Here is a 10,672-nt window from a genome sequence, read left to right as displayed (position 1 = left end):
GATATAAAAGTAAAATTCAGCTTCTTTTTGTGAAGTACCATTTCTGTCTGATGTTTGTTTCCACCATTACTGAGTTTCCTGCATATGCTTACTATTTACTTTAACTTCCCACAATAGCTGTTTTATTGAGGTGGTGCTTCCTGCAGAAAGCCTAAAGGGAGCATATGAGGATTGTGGTTACCAACCATGACAGCACAAATCCAAAACAACTGATATGTTGTTGATTTTCTTTATTTCCTTACCACAAGAGGCCCTTGTGGTTAACAGATATAATTTACCAATAATTTACCTATATCCTTCTGTAAATTTCAGTACTGTTTTGTTTTTATGTCATACTTATATTACACTGGATTAATCATTTCTAGGGTCTTATGCTGATAGTAAAGCATAACTGTAATGATAATACTGGGAGTGAGCTACATGGCTTCTGCCACCAGGTGGTGTCTTCAGTAGCTCAAATCACTTTCTAGGTGCAGTACAAACTAAAAATTTACAGTAAAGAAAACAGTGTGTGGTTTTAAGGCATTGGGCCACTTCAGTTCTCAAAACCCGTAACTCTACTAAAAGGATTGAATACCATTCTTCCAAAAGATATTCCCTTCTTTAGTGTTACAGTTTTAAAATCACATTGGGCTATGACATTGTTGGAGAAGTACAGTACCTACCCTACAGAAACCGACTGCATCAAACCATATCTGGAAAAACATCACAATGACTGGATGTACTAATTGCATTGGTCAAAGGTTCATTTCTTTACCTGCTTATCACCTGTCTCAATAGTAGAATAGGTTGAAGTCTAAATGTGCTAATCAGTTCTGAGGTTAGGTGGTTAAATGTCAAGCATAATTACCTCCTAATATAAATACATACTTTTCATTTACCCCCAGTTAGTTAGAAACTATGTTGTACACATAGTTATAAAGAACAATTTTTGTAGGCAAGAGTACAGTGCTTTACAACAAGAATAATATTGCATTTCACCACATTGGTGCTTTAACTCCTAACCCTTCGTAATCAACTTGGACAAAAAAGGAAAAGTTAAAAAATACTTGCACAGGTTCAAGTTAAGATAAACAAATCTTTATTGCACAGAGTTAGAAGTATAACATGTTATGCTTAAACATCTTCAACTTACAAGTCATTCACATGAAAAGTGTTAACAGAAATGACTGAATAAGATTTCTTTTCCCAATTTTAGTAGGTCACATCCTTCAAGAATATTGAGAATACAAACACCTTAGAGTAGTTTAACACACACACATAGACACTGACCTAAATTAATCAAATATATACTTTCATGAAAATGTGTTGTTGTGATCACCTTAGTTCTTGCTAGACTTGGTGGTAGTAACAAGTGAGGTGCTTTTTAAGGCACTTTCAAGGCTTTGTGTAAAAATGTGTAAAAAGCAAAACTTCAGCAGCAGCAGTGTCAAGTAGTATTGCATTTTCTTCTGAGTGCACACAGCATGCTGTACTCATCAGCAGGAAATTGAAAATCGGACCAGCAGTTTAACCCTGAAGCTCATTCACATGAATCAACTGTTTTTTTAAAGCAAGGAACAAGTTTCTTTACTTGTAAATTACTGCAGGAAAAGTAAATGTCCAGTTTTAATTTAAAGTTAAATTAAGTTTCATCTAAAACTATGCTGATTTCCCCTCTTTTGTTTGTTCCGTGTGTTCAGCGCTGTCCACCAAATTAACTACTAAAATATTTTGTGTAACAATGATTAATCTCTTTATCACTCTAATGATTAGCCTTTTGTCTTTAACATGAGAAAATTTCCACCACCCTCTCTCCAGTAGCTCAAAATCTGAAAGATATGCAACAAGTGATTGTATTTAAGCTGAACTCGTTAATGCAAGCACCAAAACACGACTCCAAACATTAGACAGTAAAACCTCAAGCACACATCTTGACCTGTTGTGTTTCATAAATGGAAGCACTTGGAGCTTGCATGCTTGTGGTCATCGATGTTCACATCATTCTTTGGACTGTTTACATTTTGTCTCAAATATTTAAAAAAAAAAAAGAAGCAAAAAGCAAAGTTCACATTTGATTTGGAAATTGTATTTTTGAGCGGCAAAGAACAGTTAGGAACTTCAATGTATAACCCTCCATTTCCAAAGGCGTTGAGATGTTGTGCAAAATGTAATGATGTAATCATTTTTAAAGATATATAGTTAACTGAAAATGTCTGTAGGCACCAGTACATTAACAGTTCTGACAAACCATTATGTTGTAGTAAAATTATGCTGGTTCCACCATTTCAAATGAGAATATGTCCTGCACTTGTCTTCCCTTCCATGATTTAGTTAAAGTTAGTAGACAGTTGCTTGCCTAAAAGAAAAATGTCAGACTTTATATTTGTTTGTTAACTTTTAAGGGGCGACCGTGGCTCAGGGGGGTTGGGAAGCGTATCTGTAACCGGTAGGTCACCGGTTTGATCCCCAGCTCTCTATGTCCTGGTCGTTGTGTCCTTGGGCAAGACACTTTACTCTACTGTCTACTGGTGTTGGCCAGAGGGGCTGATGCCACGATATGGCAGCCTTGCTTCTGTCAGTCTGCCCCAGGGCAGCTGTGGCTACAACTGTAGCTGCCTCCACCAGTGTGTGAATGTGAGAGTGAATTAATAGTGGAATTGTAAAGCGCTTTGGGTGTCTTGAAAAGCGCTATACAAATCCAATCCATTATTATTATTACTTTGGCGTACATGAACATTGTGATCCAAAGTGCATTTTATTCTTTATATGCTTTGCTTTAGTGTTTATGAAACTGTATGAACTAAACCCTGAGTACACTCGATCTTCATTCTGAATAAAACTGAACTGTTACTGTACCTTCATTACACATGCCAATTAGTGTAAAAATTCAAGATGTACTTTTACAGCTTAAACCATTTGAGGTTAATGCACAGTGAAGTTCCTCTTGCATTACATTGTTGGGATTTTACCTCATAACTTTGCCTTTAACGGGGTAAAACCAAGGGAACTGAGGAATATGCAAAGTGTGGACAGATATTCTTCTGGGTGTTTCTTAAGGTGGCCCGCGTGAATGGAATTGTCCCACTTCTTTTCTGTGACATCCATTCCACGCCTTCGCCAGTAACCGGCCAAGTCCGCCAAATTTCGTGGGTCACACAGTGGATCGTTGTTACAGTAGAACATCAGCACAGGAGCGGTGACGGGCGTATTCCAAAACACATCCAAGCCTATGTCAAAGTAGTCCACGGTGTGGCTTTTAAACTTGTCAAAGTAAAACATGGCTGTTTGCTTTACCAACCACTCACATTTTGGAAATACAGTTTTTCCCAAACCTGAGAAGAAAGAAGGAAAATAATTATCAATTTTGCAAGAAAAGGAAAACAAGAATTAGATAAAGTGTGAGTTAATGGTAACTCACCTATAGCCATGTGCTCAAGGGATCCTGCCACCATGCTATCATAAATCTGTCCTGTGATCCTTTTTGTGAATGCCTGATATTTATTTGTATCCTTCGACACATGCACAAGGAGCTGAGAGAAGGTATATCCACCGATTGAAAATGCATGAACAAGCAAGGGGCGGGACACGAAGCGCTCGCTCTCCAGCAACTCCAGTAATGTCTTTCCATGTTCCAGACCCCAGCGGGGCCAAAGGAACCCTTGCACCTTTAAAAAAAAAAGGAGAAATTCAATCAGCCTTTCCGAAAATCATTTAAAAACATACACACACACTAAACTTTGAATATAAAACTGAGTGAATTCATTTTTCAAAGTAAGATCAATGCGCGACATTACAGTGCTCCCACAATGTCCTGGTGGGGTCCCCTCTACTGTTGCCTTTTTATGAGTTAGGTTTCCATTGCAATCTTAGTTTAATACAAACTTTCTTCACATTTATCTAATGCAGTTTCATTCTTATAGTGCTACTTCACAGATATAGACCTTAAAACACTTTACAGTTTAAAGAAAAGGAGCCTTTAATTTGACAATCTGAACGGTGATATTATGGCAACAGTTGTGGACGAAGAACTTCCTTTTAACAAGTTTAAACAACTTCCAACAGAGGGTGGGGGGAGTAATCTGATCACAAAAAGGGGGGACAAGGGGAGAGAGTAGGGAAAAGGAAATGATGTACAACAGTTTCATATAAATGCATCGTGAACAGAAAAGTGGGTATTATATCATGGGAAGTCCCCAACAGTTGAGCCTACAGCAGCATGATTTATGGATGATTCGGGGTCATCTGATCCACCCCAACTATAAACTTTTAAGCCTAATCTTCAAAGTACAGGTTGTCTCTCTCAACCTCAACCGCACAGAGGCTCGATAATGTAAGGCTCTGCCTTCTATTGTACTTTTAGTAATTCTGGGAAGCACAAGCTTGCACTCAGAGCACATACTTCTAGAAAGACTATTATTCATTAACTGCCCTGTGATGCATTTTAGCGATAAATACAAGAATAAAACACACGGTCATACTGTTTTAGCTGACTCAGAAGAGCAGCTATACAGTTAGTGTGAGAAACCGATTAAGTTTAACATATGCTCCAATTTCTCAGTCCCTGAATTCTTACCTCGCTCTCAAATACTAGCACGTCAAATCCTGTGTTGAAGTAGATGTCACAGTACTTAACCAGCGCTTGAGGACGTGAACCCAACCACGGTAACATCAGCAATAGAGGTTTGTGCCGTTCTGAGGTCCGGTTCTGGCATCCAGGGACTGCAAATGTTGCTTCATTCATGAAGAACGTGGCATTCTTACTTATGCGGTGGGCAGTAATGCCTCTGCTAAGAGCTACACTTGCAAACATGTCAGCAATTGTAGGGCTTTCATTTAAGAGAGAGAGGAGTATTCAAAAACGCAAGGCTACCTGGATAAAAGAGAAAGACACATGACACATGCATGAATTTGGAATAATAAAAAACAGAGAACCAGGAAGGTAGACACAGAAACCACAAAATAGGGAAAAACAAAGAAATACAAAGATCAAGAATAACTAAGAATGACAGAAATCAAAGCAATCATTTATAACCAATTCTGGTCCTATGTTTTGCCTATGGAAGTGTCCCTCCAGGGGGGCATGGACCCCTTAATGATCCTCTATCTAATCAAACGAGCCAAGGTGTGTAGGTCACAGTCAGCCAAGGTTTCAGGTGAATTCACTGTGAAACCCAGCCCCAACCTGTGATGTGATGTGATTTAGTGAGGTCAAGAAGACAGATGGTTTGAAAGAGGACTGAAAGAAGCCATGTCCACTGTGAACGATCATCTTTGAACAGAGGCGGTGGTTTATGACACCAACTGTCTGCCATCTATAATCCAGTTTTGAGATCCTTGCCCAGACGCCTTAACGCCCACTCACATCCTGGGCCTGTTGACCTCAGGAAATCACATGATAATGTGGGGCTAGTTTTCACAATGAGTTCACCCGAAACCTTGGCTGATTGTGACCAACACCCGTTTTTTACATCTTGGCTCGTGTGATTAGATCATTAGGGGTCAATGTCCCCCTGGGGGAATCTCCCATTGGGCTTAAGTCTGGGACTCTCCACCATTTGACCTTAGAACTGAAGAAGCTTCTCGGATGAGAGTTGAAACGTCTTCAAGCAAAAACATATTTATGTCACAACATATTTTTGCAAAGTATATCTATAGGAAGGTCACAACCTCTCTGCAAGAGCATATGCACACAGCCACACACCATTAGCTGACAGGTTTTTTTATTTGCCAAAATTGGAGTACTTGGAGTACCTGTACATGTTTAGGCAAAATTTGAAAATATGAATATGTTAACTTTATATCTATATTATATATTATATTACATTTATATTAAATCTATACATATGTCATCAATTTCTTGATATATCACCAATGATGCTTCTATGCAGAAAAAAACAGTATAGGAATTTTATTTTTCTGCATTATATAAAATGGTAAATGGCCTGTATTTATATAGCGCTTTACTAGTCCCTAAGGACCCCAAAGCGCTTTACATATCCAGTCATCCACCCATTCACACACACATTCACACACTGGTGATGGCAAGCTACATTGTAGCCACAGCCACCCTGGGGCGCACTGACAGAGGCGAGGCTGCCGGACACTGGCGCCACCGGGCCCTCTGACCACCACCAGTAGGCAACGGGTGAAGTGTCTTGCCCAAGGACACAACGACCGAGACTGTCCAAGCCGGGGCTCGAACCGGCAACCTTCCGATTACAAGGCGAACTCCCAACTCTTGAGCCACGATCGCCCCATATAGAATAAGTATAACTCCATATCAGACTTTAAAGGATCACTTATATTTTATCAACATGTAATAATGTTACTTATAATGTTATAAATCATATTGAACATGTTGGCACAAATTGTACAACTCTCCATAACTTATGAAAGCTGTTTCCCTGTTGTTTAGCTTGATTATTTCTTTCACTGAATCATGCAAAAGTTGCACACAAGTCAGGGATGTTATCTAGGACTGTTTTAGCCTATAGCAAGACGAAGCAAGGGAAATGGCGGAGACAGGAGTCCTATTTCACAATGTAATGGTAAATGGCCTGCATTTGTATAGCTCTTTTCTAGTCCCTAAGGACCCCAAAGCGCTTCACACTACATTCAGTCATTCACCCATTCACACACACATTCACACACTGGCGATGGCAAGCTACATTGTAGCCACAACTGCCCTGGTGCGCACTGACAGAGGCGAGGCTGCCGGACACTGGCGCCACCGGGCCCTCTGACCACCACCAGTAGGCAAACATGGGGTTAGTAAAATGTACTTTTGTACGATTATTTCTGTAGGAACCACCAAGCTGAGGGGGCATGCCTCTAATCATGCATGCACATACATACTAAATGCAAAACAACTGCCCTACAACAAAATAAAGATTTTGTTACAATTTTCCTATCATTAATTGTAGCTGTTTTATTCCTCATGCATTAACTTGTGGTTAGCGATGGCTACTGATTATTCTGCTCAAAGTCGCAGGAAAACAAACATATACATGGATGCTTGCTTTGTGCTGGGGCCTGTTCTTCGTACCTCGCTAAGTAAGTTAGCTGGATTAGATTGTTGACGATTTCGCGTGATCTTGGATCGTTCGGTTCCCCGAAACTCATCCGGGACTTGCTGTCATAGCAACAGAGCCGTAAGCGTAAACCTGCTCGGGAGCAGGTTTACTTTATGTAAACAGGATTAGATCGCGGCCACGCAGGTATGTCCGCTTCATTTATACGAAAGCAACAGCGATATTCCACCACTGTTTCACCATAAATAAATAACATCAATGTAACTAAAGATAATGCAGCACTTGATCCTTTTATTGATGTCACACAGATACATACAGGTCATTTCCTAAAAAAGGGAAATGTACTATTAACATTCTATTACATGTATGTGATTATTACAGATGTAATTCATATTTCAGAGTAGTAATTGCAAATCACTTCGTGTAATCAAGATGAGAGACCACGGCTATAAAAGCGAAGGTGGATTTGGGAAGTCTGTCGCAGCCATGTCCTGTCCGTTTACGCGAGAAACCCATTGCGGAAGGTGCAAGATTGATAAGGAGAGTCCTCAGAATCCAGCGTATATTGCGGGACAGACAGGATCCTTTAGCTCAGCGCGACAGTGTGCTCATTGAGAGATATCGATATTCCCGTGAGGATATTATTTACTTAACCAACTTGTTGACGAGGGGGTGCAGGACCACCACCTGTCTTTTTTTTGCTCTGCCCTTTTCTTGGTTGCTGTTATGAACAAACAAATAGATTATTTCAGGGTCTCTTTCCAAGAGACGAAAAGCAATATAAGTGATAAATATTACCATTCTGTAGAATATTCTTATATTTCACTTTTACTTGTTCCCATGTTCTAGTCAAAGTCAAAGTCAAAGTCAACTTTATTTGTCGATTCTTCCACATGTACAGGACATACGGAGAATAGAAATTGCGTTACTCTTCAATCCCTAGATAAATAGCAAATGAACATTTAAATATATTTAAATATAAAAGTGATTTAAAAAATGCAAGTAAAATAATTAAAAAGTAAAAATTTAAATAAATACAATTTTACATATAACAAGAAAGCTATATAGTGGGTCCTGTTGTGGCTCTAATGTGAAAGGGGATATAATATAACAATATAATATAATGTAATATAATATTGGATAATATAGTGTAATATAATAAATCTATGAATAAATAATAAAGTGACTGAATAGTGGTATTGTCATGCGCTTTGGGTGCCTTGAAAAGCGCTATATAAACCCACTCCATTATTATTGTTATTATTGAATTACTTACGAGTTTAATTTGTCAGCAACTTCCTGCCAGCCCTCTCTCCTTGCTTTTGCAGCCTTTGCAGTGTTCCCTTGCGTTTTAATTAAACTCTGAAACTCCTGAAATCCCTCAATCAAGAGTTCTTGCTCTGCTGCCGGAAAATACCGAGCGCGCCCCTTCGACATTTTCGCCGACCAATCAGCGGGTTGCCGATCAATGTTTCTACTATCGATGCGTAGCCCCTTTTACGACACCCAGTGATGTCACATTACTGCGTCCAGCTGTACTAATCGTCAACAACAGGTGTGTTCGGGGAACCGGATTAGCGCGATGGTTTGGTCTTGGATGTGTCATTTGATCTTGGATGTAGTGAGCGACGTACGAAGAACGGGCCCCTGTTCTTCAGCTGCAAAACAAACTTACTGGCAGCTCATACATTTTACCAGTTTAAGCTATTTCTCCTTGTAATTTTCCTTTTTATTTTTCTCAGAAAAAAGATTTCTCCGCTCACTGCTGCTACAAGAGCCGTTAAATTTGAGCTAAGCAAACAAAGCTAACTGTATAGAGCCCAAATGTCCCCAACCACCACCAAAACCCACCCACTCATTTGGCGTACAATTGTCTAGGTTTTTTTTTGTTTGTTTTTTTAAATCCCCTTAAACATATGGGGTTAGCCTTTCTTTCACAGCCAGCTGAAACAAACAACAAACAAACAAATGCAATGCTAATTTAAGACCAAAATGAACTTACCGTCAAAGCATGGAAAGCTTTAGCTAGTTAAACCTAGTAGCTAGTGATGGGACGTTCTGTATCGAGGCTTCGGAGCTTGTGTCGAGTAATGGAGGGGGCGTTTCCGCGAAGCGCGTATCGAGGCTTGCTTCATTTATGGGAGGAGCTGAAAATGATGACGTCCGAAGCCTCGCTGCCCGGCTGTACCACGTGACTGGTTCATGAAGCGGTTCGAACTTTGCCGCAAATAATCATTTTCCATACTGCCAGCATAAATATACACAGTATACTGCCATCACTACAATATACATGTTTTACACACTCCTTTTGTTGTTGACATTTACAGGCTGTGTGCAAAATGCCACACTCTTCAAATTCATGCCAGCTATTATTTTTACGTCCAGTAGGTGTCCTGCTAGAGCAAATGAAGCTTCATGAAGCTTCGCGTTGGGGTGAACCAATTGGATGAAAAGCTCCAGTGCTTCATGGGGCTTCATCTGCCCATCACTACTAGTAGCTATTTTCTGTGGCAGAGTTACAAAAGTGCATCCAATTATATTGTAGTAATATGTAGTAGGTAAGAATAGTAGTGATGTGTCCTGTGTGTCGAAGCTTCGAATCGTGCGTCGGGTAATCGCGGGGGCGTTTTTCTGAAGCGCGTATCGAGGCTTGCTTTGATTACGTAGGCAGTGACGTTCGAGACCTCGCGGGCAGTCCGTACCACGTGACTGATTCAGGGACTGGTTCACCGGTTCGCGCCAGATTCGAAATAACATGGGCAGGAAAACACCGTGTTGTGGAATTGGATTACGTACGTGCTACATAGTTACTTGTGCATTTCTTCTTCGATGGAACCAGCAAGGAAGAGATGTTTTTTTTTTTTTTTAAATTTTGTCTCTCCTAATAAAGTATGCACACAGTAATAAATATCACAAATGATAAACACCAAAATATAAATAAACAACACTACACATTGTGGGGATGAACAGAAAAGTATTTGACCAGCATAATATAATCTGCAGTATGATCATTGCTTTAACAATGTAACAGATAGCTTTAAGATGGCCTTAAGATGTTTATGCATACAAGTTATTATATTAATTTTGTATTCCAGGTGCAGTTATAACTATTTTATACATATTGCATATCTGTGCTTATTTGAGTTGATGTTCAGGTTCTTTAAAGGTCTTAAGCTTCACTGACGTGACTGTTCAGGTGATACATGCTGAGGGAAAACTAGAACATAGAAGGAATTGCAATACATGCTTACAAAACACTTATATCAGGTCATTTTATATTAAGGTTTTAGTAGAGGTTCTTGGTTAAAACATTTATTTAGTAGAAGACATACACATAGTCTCAGTGAGCCTCTGGTCTAGTGAAAGGTCAGAAGTGCAACAGGTGAATTGAGAAAGAGCATTTGAGGACGAGACACAGCAGGCTGGAGGTGAAGAGGTGACACAAAGAGCATGTGAGGTCAACACATACACACACATTAGTTAGATTTATTTAGAGGAGAGATTAGTTATGTCTCGACAAGAAAGAGGAACAATTCACTTTAAGATAAGAACGGAAAGTACCAGCCATGAAAATAGAAGATGATCTTCTGGGTTAAAAGTCATTGTGGTGTTGATCTGATCTATGTATAAAATGTACCTGTGACGCATGAAGGGGCGTC

At 39.6% G+C, this 10,672-nt stretch overlaps 1 protein-coding gene across 11 annotated transcripts; it reads right to left on the bottom strand.

Annotated features, from left to right (window-relative positions):
• Window positions 1-1,063: 1,063 nt before the first annotated feature.
• Window positions 1,064-9,615, bottom strand: LOC146569589 (transmembrane protein 53). 11 transcript variants are annotated; one of them, XM_085282004.1, is made up of 5 exons: window positions 9,515-9,615; window positions 9,016-9,058; window positions 4,556-4,852; window positions 3,401-3,647; window positions 1,064-3,314 (listed from the first exon to the last, which is right to left on the bottom strand). In XM_085282004.1, the coding sequence occupies exons 3-5, from the start codon at window positions 4,790-4,792 to the stop codon at window positions 2,953-2,955; spliced, it is 846 nt and encodes a 281-aa protein (XP_085138130.1). In that variant the 5' UTR covers window positions 4,793-4,852; window positions 9,016-9,058; window positions 9,515-9,615; the 3' UTR covers window positions 1,064-2,952. The 11 variants fall into 11 exon arrangements, with proteins under 11 accessions (XP_085138130.1, XP_085138128.1, XP_085138121.1 ...); XM_085282002.1 differs by lacking the exon at window positions 9,515-9,615 and adding an exon at window positions 7,812-7,899 and having other exon boundaries at window positions 4,556-7,734; window positions 9,016-9,331; XM_085281995.1 differs by lacking the exon at window positions 9,515-9,615 and having other exon boundaries at window positions 4,556-7,145; window positions 7,177-9,331.
• Between the last annotated feature and the right edge of the window lie 1,057 nt (window positions 9,616-10,672).

This window comes from Mchenga conophoros, linkage group LG7 (genome assembly GCF_057382185.1).
Source record: "Mchenga conophoros isolate Kocher_MC1m ecotype Shallow Benthic linkage group LG7, M_conophoros_male_GT1.1, whole genome shotgun sequence".
Lineage (NCBI taxonomy): Eukaryota > Metazoa > Chordata > Actinopteri > Cichliformes > Cichlidae > Mchenga > Mchenga conophoros.
Note: the sequence above shows the minus strand (reverse complement) of the source record. Positions and strands in the feature narration are given on the sequence as shown.